This window comes from Pinus tabuliformis, chromosome J, assembly GCF_031772625.1.
Source record: "Pinus tabuliformis cultivar Carrire ecotype Pingquan chromosome J, CPIR1, whole genome shotgun sequence".
Taxonomy (NCBI): Eukaryota; Viridiplantae; Streptophyta; class Pinopsida; order Pinales; family Pinaceae; genus Pinus; species Pinus tabuliformis.
The window spans coordinates 1,119,631,202-1,119,644,630 of record NC_142295.1 but is presented as its reverse complement, the minus strand read 5'-3'; the positions used below and the strand labels follow the sequence as shown (position 1 = coordinate 1,119,644,630).

At 37.3% G+C, this 13,429-nt stretch overlaps 1 protein-coding gene across 1 annotated transcript; it reads right to left on the bottom strand.

The window, feature by feature from the left end:
• Positions 1 to 789: 789 nt before the first annotated feature.
• On the bottom strand, positions 790 to 2,211 carry LOC149231001 (uncharacterized). Its single transcript, XM_089381507.1, has one exon. The coding sequence runs from the start codon at positions 2,209 to 2,211 to the stop codon at positions 790 to 792; it is 1,422 nt and encodes a 473-aa protein (XP_089237633.1).
• Between the last annotated feature and the right edge of the window lie 11,218 nt (positions 2,212 to 13,429).

The window sequence follows — 13,429 nt, the reverse complement described above, 5'->3', positions numbered from 1 at the left end:
AAGCGTATAATGATATTTCTTTTGAAGAATATGTGAGGTGAGTGAAACGCCCACCACCGTTGATATATGATTTTTTTTATTAGAGTGGTAGATGTAAAAGTTTTTTTACAGCAGTGAATGTAAATAAGATTTTTACACACAGGGGTGTAAAATCTCAGGAAGAGAGAGAGTAATGTTTTTTTTGTGGTTGAAATGTTTTTTTGGGTGAATAGAGAAAAAGGATGAATTTTGTATGAATTTTATCTTAATGAATACAAAGCTTTTGTGAGTGTATGTAATACTCTGTTCTCAAAAATCAATTATAATTTCCGTGTGTTAAGATCATGGAGAGAAACAGAACATTGTCTCTGTGTTCAGTTAATTTGTTTTTGGAATTTTACCAAAAAAAATTCCCACCACTTTCGTATTTTCTTAACAAAACATTGTCACTGCAAACTGCCATGCACTGGAAATTGATCTACTGCGAAATCCAGAACAACATTATTTTCTAAACAAAACTGTGTTTCTACAAAATGCAATACAATGGAAATTGATGTAAAACGACAACCACAACGCCATAAACTTGGGAATTGTAGTACAACGTTTTGTTTTCACTAATTGAAAAACGCGTAGTCGGAGTATGAGACTACTCCTTTGGATTGAAAAATAGAGAACAACTTATGAGGAATATTTAACTAGAGCTATACCTTGTTCGTAGATTTAGGCTAATGGAAGATTTCATAATTACAGCGCGATATAATTATTACTTATTGGAGTACTTTATTTTCATTAATGAAAAAGTAGCGAGATCTAATTAACCTGAATAGAAAGCGATTGTAAATTAGGATCATCGGAATGCTCAGCTTCAAAGCCACTGGTAACCTCGATGTTCTCACGGACGTCCTGTTTGCGAACCAGACCTGCCAGCGTCTCAATCAGCGTGATCTTCAGATGCCCTAGGATTTCCGATTCCGACGCCTCTGGATTTAATTCGATAATTTTGCAAAGTAGCCCTTTGTTGGTTCCGATCTTAGCGCAGTTGTCGGGGTCGTTGGCCAAGATTTTCAATATCCGTAGCCCCAGCACAGTGAAATCTGAGTATTTATATATATTTTTATCTGGGAACTGACCCTGGTACTTAGTCGAATGAATTTCAATCTTGTTTCTGTCGTACAGAAAGGAGGTTATGGATTCCATGGACTCAGGAAGGACCATCACCCGAATGCGATTTCGGGGTATCTCCACCAATTTGTAGATGATTTCTCCAGCCACTTCTCGAATCTCCTGCTCCCGAGGTTTCTCCCAATTAAGCATCTCGATCAACATGTTCAACACGCCTGGCGTTGTTCCGATCACCCTCAACTTCTCTGAAGGAAGCCGATCTGACTTCACAAACACGGATAGGAGTCGAGCCCCCGTGAGCTGATCGAAATGATGTATGGACTGCAGCAGCTCCACGCTGTATGACACAAAATCCATCTTCAAGCCGTGGAAAACGCTTTCATTCATGCACCGACAATATGTATCCCAGAAAAAAAGCAGAACCGTGTTGAGCTGAGAATCGTCGAAGCCATCTTCTTTTAACGCCGAGCGCCATCCTTTTCCTACGGCAATAGAGAATATGATTTTCCTATATACATCAAACATGATGTCAATGATCCTTTTGTAGGATGATGTTTCTTCGTTGGGCGGGAGAATTGCCGAGTAGTCAAGGTAGCCTCTGACAATAAATCCGAGCAGAGTCACAATCGATTCCCCTGCGGACATCCCGTAGAAAAGATTGAGAGCCCGACTTCGATTCAGATTACGGTCGGTCCCGTACTGTTGCTTAAATATACGTGACAGAGACAAGGCGACGCATGCAAGCGCCGAAAGTTCTTGTATCACAAGCGAATACAGACGTATTATTAATATGAGCCTGGAATGAGGGGGCCATGACCGTCGGGTCGCCAGCTCGCCGTGTCGGCATAAGATGCGAAGACCCTCTACCACTAATATTAGGCTGACGTACCAGAAGTCTATACTTTTCAATGCTTGTGAGAAGCCTCCAAGGAGAACGGCAGTAGCCCAAATGAAGTTCATCGTTCCAAGCGTGCTGGCTCCCTTCTCGAGAAGAGCTAGGATGAAGGCGAAGTTTCTCAATTTCTTGTCCAGAGTGGTCTTCTGTTCACAGCACAAAGGAGATTTCAGTGGATCACAGCCGGACTTTATATCTTTGGGGGATTCTGCCATCCCGTTCTATTCCAAAGGAGGAACAAAGGAGATTTCAGTGGATCACAGCCGGACTTTATATCTTTGGGCGATTCTGAACGGCGGCCGGAGGTGGATTCAGACGATGGAAATTATTCCTGAAACTCTGCAGAATCCTATTCAGTTGTATCCATCTCCTCCAAATTGAAATATATGAGATGTATGAGTCACTAATATATAATATCCCCGTATACTGTTCACGCGATTGAGAAAGTGTAACTGCGATTGTTGAGAGAGTGTAAGTGTGACTATTTATGTGTTTTTTTTTTTAAATTAAAATTTGAATTTTTTAATAAACTTCCAACTATTTTAGGTTTTGGATAGAGTTACGAATTTTTTTGGTTTAAATTATGATATTTTGTTACTTAAAATGACTTTTTTCAACTCTGAATTCAATATTATAAAAAAAAACTTCCAATTCAATATCATAAAAAACTTTCACGTTTTGGATCTCCTTATAATTTTGGTTTAAATTATGCTTTTTTTTTACTTGAAATGAATTTTAATTTAATATCATAAAAAATTTGGATAGAGTTATATTTTTTTGGTTTAAATCATAATATTTTGTTATTTAAAATGAGTTATATATATATGAATTCAATATCATAAAAAGAATTCAAGACATTTAGAATATAGAAAATTTAAATTTATGATTTTCAAAAATATTTATCAAATTCAAAATAAATTTGATTATAAAAATTTCAGCTAAACTATAACATTAAAAAAAAAACTTAAAACACTTATATTATATGAAATAAATTTGACTATATTATTATATGTTAATTTTTTTTTATTAAATTAATATTTTTTTGGTTAAGTAATGTGAGTCTAAATATGATTGGCATACCTGTGGTTTGACTTCAACCAATGGGCATTTAAGCCATCAAAATCACTAGGGATCACATTGCTTCAAGTCACACCAACCCTTAGCATGGCTACATTTTTGCCCATGGTGTTTGAACACGTGACCTTTTCACCATAACACTTTAATGTGAGTCTCAAGATAAGTGACATACTTAACCTTTTAGCAACCTTGACTAGACTTGGCAATCACACCAATTTAAAGCACACCAATGCTTAACATGCTTAAATTTTAACCATCAAATTTATAAACAGTAACATTTTTACAATAAAATACCTAACACTCTATAATTATATAATATTATAATTTATAAAATATTATACTTTGCAAAGACAGCATCTTCTCTAGTGCGAATTGATAGTTGACACTGAAAGTGTTAAGTAGCGTGGTCCGTAAACGCTATGAGTAAGGATTTGATTGTTTTGATATGTTGGCATTCAATAGGTTAAATCTATATTTGTCTTGTTACATGCTGCAGCAGAGGTAAAACTGAATTAATCAGTTTTGAATAAAAATTAAATCACTAATATCTAAAATATTAGAAAATTAATATAAATTTTTTTTTTAAATTTTATTTATTTACTTTTGGATGAAAATTTCTATTTTTACCTATGTTCTTCACGTGTTGTAAGGACTAAAGAAAAAAAAACGATGTGAGTTATCGTTCCTGCATGTCAAAACACATTAATATTGTAATAGAGCTGGATATAGGAGTTTCCCTTCTCCCTTCTGATTTTATTAAACTATGATTATTTCCGTGGCCCAGCCATACCAGTGCCGGTCTCATAATCATAAACGACAATTAAAAGAAAAGCTAAAGATAAAACAAAACAAATAAATAAATGATTATAATTTGAAATATCAAGAATAAAGATCAAATCAATAATCGAATCTTGTACATCCTATCATCAAACTTGTACAAGAAATAAAGTATCTAAGCCATTCTTTAAATTGGTACGGGTCAAGTATTTTCCATGTACCAGATTATAAGAATAAATATATTTTTATTTTTCAATTATCAGATCACTTTCAATCTCGGCAATTCCTATTTCCAACCCCATTGAAACATAAATACAGCCTGACATGCAAGGGATATAGCAGTTCTCTTGTATTTATGTTTCAATGGGGTTGACTTTGGCATTTTAGCAACAAAGCAACTGTTATATCCCTTGCATGTCAGGCTGCATTTATGTTTCAATGGGGTTGGAAATGCCTTCAATCTCAGCGAAACCCACGTGCATAATTAAATCATGGCAGCGCCTCGCAAAATGCATCTTCACCACCTTTACGACTAAATCTGTTTCATCGAACCTTCGTAAAAGCAGCGTATGGTTTATGCGTTTTCTGTGGCGTGAACAAGAAGATCTATTATTGTTTTACTAGGCCAGAAAGGCCTTGTTAATTAACAGGTATTTGATTTTTTTGTGATTATATTTTATAATTTAGTATAAAAAAATATGTAAAAAAATTATTATGTCAATTTTTTAAAATTAAAAAAAAAAATTATAAAATATGAATTCTATAATATAATATATATATATATATAAACAAAACATAATTAATATCATAACCATCTTTACCGTTGTTAAAATTGTCGGGTTGTAGAACGGGGCTCATAAGCCAAAGATGCCTTCTCTGTGGTCATGGGCTGTCATGGGCAGGTAATGAATATGACCTAGGTCGAGATCAATAAGGGAGAAGGTGTTGACGGAGGTTCCAATTTTGTGATTTGACTAGCAAGTTGAGTGTTTTGGTTTGGAATATTTTTTTCCAATAGTGTGGTTTTTTTTCAAGGATTTCAGAGTCATTTTAGGATATATTTATCGGTTAAATTTGAATTGTGATTTTGAAATCATTGGTTTATTTAATTTAAAAATATATTTTAAATAATAATAAATTCACATAAAATAAAATAAAAATTATACACATTTTTAAAAGTCTTTTTTTTTTAAATTTCATATAGTAAAATTAACGTGCCAAAAATAAAATAATTTTCCTTCGTCTGATTATAATTTTTCTGGATGGGGTCGTGTCTTGCTTGAAGGGTTTTTCTCATAAAGAAATTCAAAATCGGAGTTACTATTATCATATAAAGAGATCAAAAAATAAAAAATGTGTTGAGAAATTAGCTAATGTGTTGGTAAACCACTGAATCAATGTTTAATGGAATTCCAATTTGAATTAGCATTTTGTAAGTTTCACTGTTGAGAAATGATATATAACTCCAATTAGTCGCTATACTCATTTTGGAAATTTTCTAGGAATATTGTGAAAGCTTTTTAATTGCTCTTTTGATAAAGCATGTGATGGAAGATTTGTCACTCGGATCATGAAATAGATGTTGATGGATATTGTCTAACAAATATTGTTTGAAATTATTGGTAATGTTGTATTTTATATTTATATTAAATGAAATATTTAACATTTAAGTGATAAGTTTTTTCATCTCAGTAATAAAAGTTGTATTTTTAATAAAAATATTTACTTATTTTCTATTTGTTATTACCTTCACTACTATTTGATGTGGTTTGATTGTTTGTGATAGGTACAGACGTGGACGGTGACAAAATTTGAGTTTGACCATTCTCACGAGAGATCATACTTGTCGATCTATATTTCTAGTGAAACCAATTAGAAGATCAATGGTTGTCGCGTTGTTTTAGTGATTACAAAGTCAATTTATGATTTGGTGATGTCATGCTATGAGTAATGTGGAAGGAGAAAGTCCTGAATACATGCACTGATTCATCTTGATAACTCTGCAACCAACGACAGTGCATGTAGGATTTAAACTTGACTCAACTCAACTGTGATTATTGGGTAATCTCTACAGTGGAATGCATGCTCATATGGAGACCCTGATCAAAATTTTATGTTGAGTTTCTGAATAGAGCAACTATGATTGTTGAGTAATCTCTATGGTGAAATTCCTGCTCATATGGAGACCTCGACCATAATTTTATGTTCAGTTCCTGAATACAACTGGTAAGCGGACTAATCAACAATGTGAAACCACACCAGGGAGAGGCATGACTTCGTTCCTATAGTCGGTTCCAAATCTTACACAATAGAATCACTTTTGGCTCATCTATTAATCATGGTGCTCATGTTGTGTACCAGAAGTGAGCCATCGAGGAGAAGGGAGGTGTCAAAGTGCAAAAAGGTGGTGATGTTATGAGATTGATAGTGTGGCTGAAGAGAGGCTGCAAATAAAAAAATGGTTATTTTTTATAGGATCAAAGCACACAACACTAATCGAAGAGTGCGATGGAGATGCCACACTTATAAAATTCAAAATCTTCGCCATGCAGTGCACGATCTATGCATAAAAAGTGTGATGAGCCACATTTCTTTTAATTTATAACTGCCATCTCATTTATAGTCCACTGAGCTTTCGCAGCTATTTTTTTTTTCTTCCTCCAAGATTTGTATGGAGACTGTGAGGGGTGGGATTGGACACCATGTTCTCTCCAAGTGAGGTTTATTATCTTGGGCTTCATAATTTCTTAAATGGGGTTTCATGGTAGCCACGTGGTATATTTGTTTTGAAGTCTAAGAAGCATGTATATTTGTTTATAAGGCTTCATTCTTTTGTGTATGATATTAATTGAGCTCTGATTTTGAAGCTATTGAGAGAAGTGTGCTCTTCATTGTAGTCTCTTTCTAGTTTTGTTTTGGCTTTATATATTTGGATCTTGTTGGTGGTGCTTGTGAAGTGCAGAGCAAGAAGCTGGGCATTGTTGAAGATTGGTATTTTCTGTTAAAATCACTAATTTACCTGAGACTTACCTAAATGAGGTTAATAAGTTGGATTGCTCAAATTATGTCAATTGGAATTTAAGTTGCAGACTCTAATGGAAGGATATGTTGTTTGGACAATCACAAAGGGAGAAGAATAAAAACCAAGTGTTGTCAAAGGTGCGGCTAGGAGAAGCGTGAGAATAAAGCAAGTGTATTATTAAGAATATATGTGAAAGATAATATAATTACTCACATTCATGACTGTAAAACCTCTAATGAAACCTCGAATACTCTGAACAAGTTGTATGAGACTAAAAATATAAATTGGTTCCTTGTAACGCCTGTTGGGTTGTGTTATATTCTTTTCACAACTAGCCCACATAGTTAACCGGGGGGTTAGAAGGGGGGCGGATCCCCCCTTTGTTGCGTCGATTGTGTAGGGGGGGGGGGGAGGTCATAAGGGGTTTGAGGGGTGCAGGTAACCCCACTCTATGGGGTCTGGGAAAATTTGTTTTTGGACCCTATATTACGTTGGGTGGACCTACCTATGGTTTTGTGCATGATGTTTCACACATGGTTTTGGATGCGATGGTTTTAGGTCCATGGTATTAGATGCTTCAGCATGTATAAATATGTATTATAACATTGAAAGGAATATAATGAAAAATCAACCTGGTAGTCTTGGTTTTGGGATCCAGGGGAAAATCTCTGTGTATATGTGTTTTATCTGTTATGCTCTCACATTGTTTATTTTCTGTGTTTTAGAATTCGCATGCAGGTAATTTCTGTATGGGGTTAAAACCTACATTTGGTATCAGAGCTGTTTTGGCTACAAGGGGACGCCTTCTTTACTAAGGGGTTTCGCTCGGGCCTATGGTAGACCCTATTCAGTGGGAGATCTGCGGGATCGATTCTGGTGGTGAAAGAAGATGGTGAGCAATGAAAAGATAGAGATCGAGAAATTTAATGGTCAAAGTTTTGAGTTCTGGAAACTCAAGATGGTGGATTTGTTGGTGGATAAAGATCAGTGGATCGTGGTAGATCCGGGTACTAAACCAACGGGAGTGTCTAATGAAGAATGGAAGAAGTTGGATCGGAAGGAAAATAGCACAATACGATTGTGTGTCTCAGATTCAGTATTGTTGAATGTATCAAGGGAAGCTATGATGAAGACTTTGTGGGAAAAGTTAAGGATTTTGTACCAATATAAGTCTCTGGTGAATAAACTATTCTTACGGAAAAAGTTGTATAACCTGAGGATGAAAGATGGAGACTTGGTAATAAAGTATCTGAATGCGTTTAATATTGTGGTAAGTCAGTTATTGTCTGTTGATATCAAAATTTTAGATGAAGATAAGTGCATTAGTTTGTTGTGTTCTCTACCAGATTCATGGGATAATCTAGTTATTGTAATAGGTAGCAATGCAACTGCCTTGTAGTTTGATGAAATAGTTACATCCTCACTAACGAAGGAGATAAGACGGAAAAATATGGAGAGCCAGAATGGTGATGCCTTGTCTATACAAGGATGGTCCTAGAATAGAAACAAAAATAAGTCATCAAGTGGGAGATCTAAATCTAGAGGGAGATCTAAATCTCCAGGAAAAGCTGTAAAGGTGGTGTGCTGGAAATACGGAAAGGAAGGGCACTACAAATGGGAATGTAAATCTAAAGCTCCTGACAAAGAAAAGGGATCTGATGATGCTCCTTCTGTAGAGGTGAAAACCACCTCAGATGAAGGTGGGGATGTGTACCTAGCTTCTTCAAGTACACATGTAGATCATGAGGCATGGTTGACTGACTCAGGTGCATCCTTTCACTTCACTCCCCACAGAGAGTGGTTCTGTGAGTATAAGAAATACGATGGTGGTGATGTCTTCTTAGGGGATGATAGGAAGGCTAGAATTGTTGGTCATGTAAAAGTAAAGTTGAAATTGCAAGGTGGAAGGGTTAGAAAACTTTCGAGTATTCTACATATTCCTGCATTGGCCAGAAATATGATTTATGTAAGCAAGTTGGACGATGCAAGTGTAAAAACAATGTTCGAGAAGGATACCTACAAAATGGTTCGGGAAGCACTGATATTGATGCGGGGAATTCAGATTGGAACTCTATACAAGCTGCACGATAACACTGTTATTGATGGGTGCAACAGTTATGTGGTTCCTAAAAGTGGAGCAGAAAATCTAGTGGTCCCTGGAGAGAAGAACATGATGTGGCATCAAAGGCTTGGACATATTGGAGAGAAGGGCCTTCAAATACTTCATGGTAAAGGTATGGTAGAAGGTATAAGTAATAGCTCTTTGGATTTTGATTTATGTGAAAATTGTGTATATGGGAAGCAAAATCGGGCGAGTTTCCCCTCTGGTGGTAAGAGGGTGAAACATATATTAGAATTTGTGAACAATTATGTGTTTGGACCTGTGAAGGTTCCATCACTGGGTAATTTTGTGTACTATGTATCATTTATAGAGGACTTCTCAAGGAATACATGGATATATTTCCTTAAGAATAAATCTAAAGTCTTTGATAGGTTTAAAGAATTTAAGGCTCTGGTCAAAAACCGGATAGAGAAGAAGACAAAGGTGGTGAGGATAGATAACGGTGGAGAATTTTGTAGTAAGGAATTTTAAGAATTCTGTAAGAAGTGTGGTATAGAATGACAGAAGACTACTCCATATACACCTCAACAAAATGGAGTTGCAGAAAGAATGAATAAGACATTGATGGAAAGGGCAAGAAGCATGCTCAGTGGTGACGAGTTAGGACAAGAATTCTTGGCAGAGGTGGTGGAGACTGCATGTTCCCTGGTCAACATATCACCTTCATCAGCATTAGAAGATAAGACTCCACAAGAGGTATGGATTGGTAAGAAACCTTCTCTTTCACATCTGAGGGTATTCGGATGTGATGCATATGTACATGTTCCAAAGGAGAAAAGAATCAAGTTGGATAATAATCTGAAAAATGCATCTTTATTGCGTATAAGGATGGTTTAAACAGTTATAAGCTTTGGAACACAGTAACAAGTAAGGTTGTGTATAGTTGAGATGTGGTGTTCAAAGACGTGAAAGATGTTATTAAACATGAAGTACAACCAAAGGAACCTAAGAAGATAGAGTTTGAGCTAAAGGAGGAAGAATTAGACTCTACAGCAGAGGAGGAATCAGAAGATGAAGAGCCATAAACTCTGGGTGTGAGAAGATCTTTTCGAGAAAGAAGTTAGCCAGAAAGCTATAGTCTATCTACTTTCTATTCAAATTTTTCTTTACCTATTACTGATGATGATCCCAGAAGGATGAAGGAAGTAGTAGATTCAGAGGATGGAAAACTCTGGAAAGAGGCCATTGTTGATGAAATGGCACCTTTGCACAAAAATGAGGCTTGGGATCTGGTGGAGATGATAGCTGGAAGGAAACCCATTGGCAGAAAATGGGTGTTCATGAAGAAGGAAAATGCAGAAGGAAAGGTGGAGTAATACAAAGCTTAGTTGGTAGCAAAAGGTTATTCCCAAGTGTCGGGAATTGATTTTGGAGATATTTTTTCTCCTGTTGCCAAGGTAACTTCTATTAGATGACTTTTATCTGTTGTTACTGCTTTTGATTTTGAGGTAGAACAGATGGATGTGAAGAGATCATTTCTTCATGGGAATTTGGAAGAGGAGATCTACATGAAGCAACCTGAAGGTTTTGCGGTGAAGGGTAAGAAAGAACTGGTATGCAAGTTAAAGAAGTCTCTGTATGGGTTAAAATAGTCACCAAGGATGTGGTATCAGAAATTCGATACATTTATATGGGGACTAGGCTTCACCAGAAGTAAAGTAGATCAATGTGTGTATTTTAAATTAGTTGGTGACTGTGTTATTTATCTGGTCTTGTATGTGGATGATATGTTGCTAGTTGGAAATGACAAAGAAATTATCTAGGATTTAAAGATCCAATTTTCCCCCAAATTCAACATGAAAGATCTTGGTGCTGCAAACTATATTTTGGGCAAGGAAATTAAAAGAGATCGGAAAAAGAGGAAGCTCTGGTTAAACCAGAGCAAGTATGTCGAGTGATCCGAAATTCACCCCATGAGTGATCTCAGTTAAATATTTATTAAATGAAGGTATTATAGACTCATGTGTTGGTGTGTTTGTCTATGTTATTTAGGCAATGGATTGATCAGATTGCAAATACATAGACACTTGAAATGGAAAACAGCAGACAAAATATAGTAAGCAAATATACGAACACAAGAATTTAATAAGGAGTTCACCCTATCCTCTAAGGCTACATCTCCGGTCCAACTCTTAGTGGTGGCCTTCTTTTATTGTGTCTTAAAGCAGAGAATTACAATGAAGGAGCTCAATATGAGTCTCCTGAACAGAATTTGCTTAGCAGGGTGGTTCTTGGATTCCCCAAGTCACTAGAGTGCACAAGCTCTTCTCCCCACTAGCTCTTTGACCTTTCTGGTCTTTAATGGAAGGAGCCCAGTGTGGTGCTTAGTCCTGACAGACCGTCTTAGGGATGACTTGAATCTCTCAAGATCTCTGGTGCTTGATGATGCCTTTAGTCAGCTCGCCCCTCTGTCTTCTTTCTGCTTCACTATCTTTTCCTCGTTTTCTCTATCATATTTCCTTTCTTCTCTTTTTTCGTCTTCTATCTTCCCTCTATCTTCTGTTTTGTCTATTCATGGCTTTAAAGCCATTCGAGCCCATGGTTGTTTGATTCCCATTCCAGTTCTATCGGATTGCCTGTTGTAGCTTCGCTTGGAGTTCCTTGTTTCAGCGTCATCATCAAGCTCACAGGGAGTGGCCACTTTTCCTCCTGCGAATTGCACAAGCTTTTTCCTCGTCAGTTCAATTCTTCGGTTACATCGTGGAATGAGTCCTCTGCCACCTTGGCAGTCAAATCAGACCTCAAGTTCTTATAGATCACGGCTTAATCCCCTGTCAATTCTGGTTTCCCCATCGATCGTGATCTCAGTCATTAGATCTAGGGCCTCTAGATCTAACGCCATTCACACATTTCACGCGGTTGACTTGCTCGACTGTTAGCGCATGATGAGCGGTGGTTTTCTCTCTCCTCTGCTTGCCACACATTGGGTGCTAAGTGGAATCAACCCATTTTTGCAAAATATGTTTATTGCCTGTTAATGGGAAAAGTGTCTACTCAGAACGACCCTATCCCACTAAGGTGTGACAGTGACCTTAGAAACAAACAAGGAAAACTACTTTCATATTCTTCTTTATGAACTATAAACGAAGAGGAATAGGATGAACCAACCTGTGTCTTGCGCTAGTCCTTTTGATCCAATCTCTCTCCTCTTTGACAGCTTCCAGCTACCTGCTCCCTTACTTGCCCAGCTTCACCAAGTTCCTGTAAGATCACAGAAGAAGAAAACTACACAAAGACATGGATTTATATTCATAAATAGCTTAGGATCAGATTTAAGCTAAACATGCAAATATAACAAACATCAATGATACACAAGCATGTAGGAGAAACTCAAATAGTTTTATTGATATAACAAGAAGGTCCAGGAGGAGTTACAACCGATGATTCCTGATCCAGCATCAACCTCCCAGCAAAGGAATCCCCTCTTCACCTCCAACAAAGCATAAATCACCCAATACTCTAATATCTATCTCAAAACCAACAACAATTCTCTGCAATGTACAAAATTCCAGCCTCTGGATCTCTGGGATGAGGGATCCATATATAGATGTATGCAAAGAGGATGAGTCAGCTTATGATCTGACTAGTGGCTTCTCTCTGTCAGTTCTTGCTTCCACTTGGAGACTGAGAGCCTCTTACTCATCCTTGGTCGAACTCAGTGAGGCAAGTGTCATTGGGGAAGATTATGGAAGCTTCCAGTGTCTGGCCACCTCGCGGAATGACACTGCCATTTGTCATTTCCCGCTCAACGCATCCTGGTAGTGCATTTAGGTGCGTTGCAACGCGCCTAGCTAGTGTACTTGGGTGCTATGCAACGCAGCTAGCTAGTGGAGCAGCTGAAATGATCCTGATTTGACTGATTCTGAGCAGTTTCTGGTGGAGAACTTCTGAGAGAAGCTGTAATTTGTTGACCTTGTTCCTCTAGGGGTCGGAACAACACTTTTAGGGACTTAGGATCCCTTGGTTTATGGACATTTCATGCTTAGAGCTGTAAGGCACAAAAATGTCTATAACACTGCCCAAGGGTGCCCCTAAAAAATACCACCAGTTTTTGGAGCATGGGTCCTGCCTTAGCCTTTAGCCTTTTCCCCACGGTTTTCCCAGCACCCATGTTACCGAACTCTCGAGGCCTCTCCTTCTCAAGGGGTTTTTCCTAGTGATGTGTGATTAGTGCTAATCGTGCATCAAAAACTGCCTCCTTTTCCCAATCCGGGCTTCCCATGGGCTAGTTTCACCTCTTGTGCAGTCTCCATGGGCCTCGATCAGTGCGCTTTGACTGAGGTCCTCGTCGTTCCATGCTGGCTGCTAACTGCCACTGTTTAGAGGTGTTTCTGATCACTAATCTTAATTCTTTAAATCCTATCCCGACCTGATACAGTCATGGTTCTTTGATAACTCTTCTTGGATCCAATTTTGATCACAACCTTCTCACTAA

What these genes read in the sequence shown, in the direction of transcription:
- LOC149231001 (XM_089381507.1), bottom strand. Translation starts at nt 2,211, where the DNA reads ATGGCAGAATCCCCCAAAGATATAAAGTCCGGCTGTGATCCACTGAAA.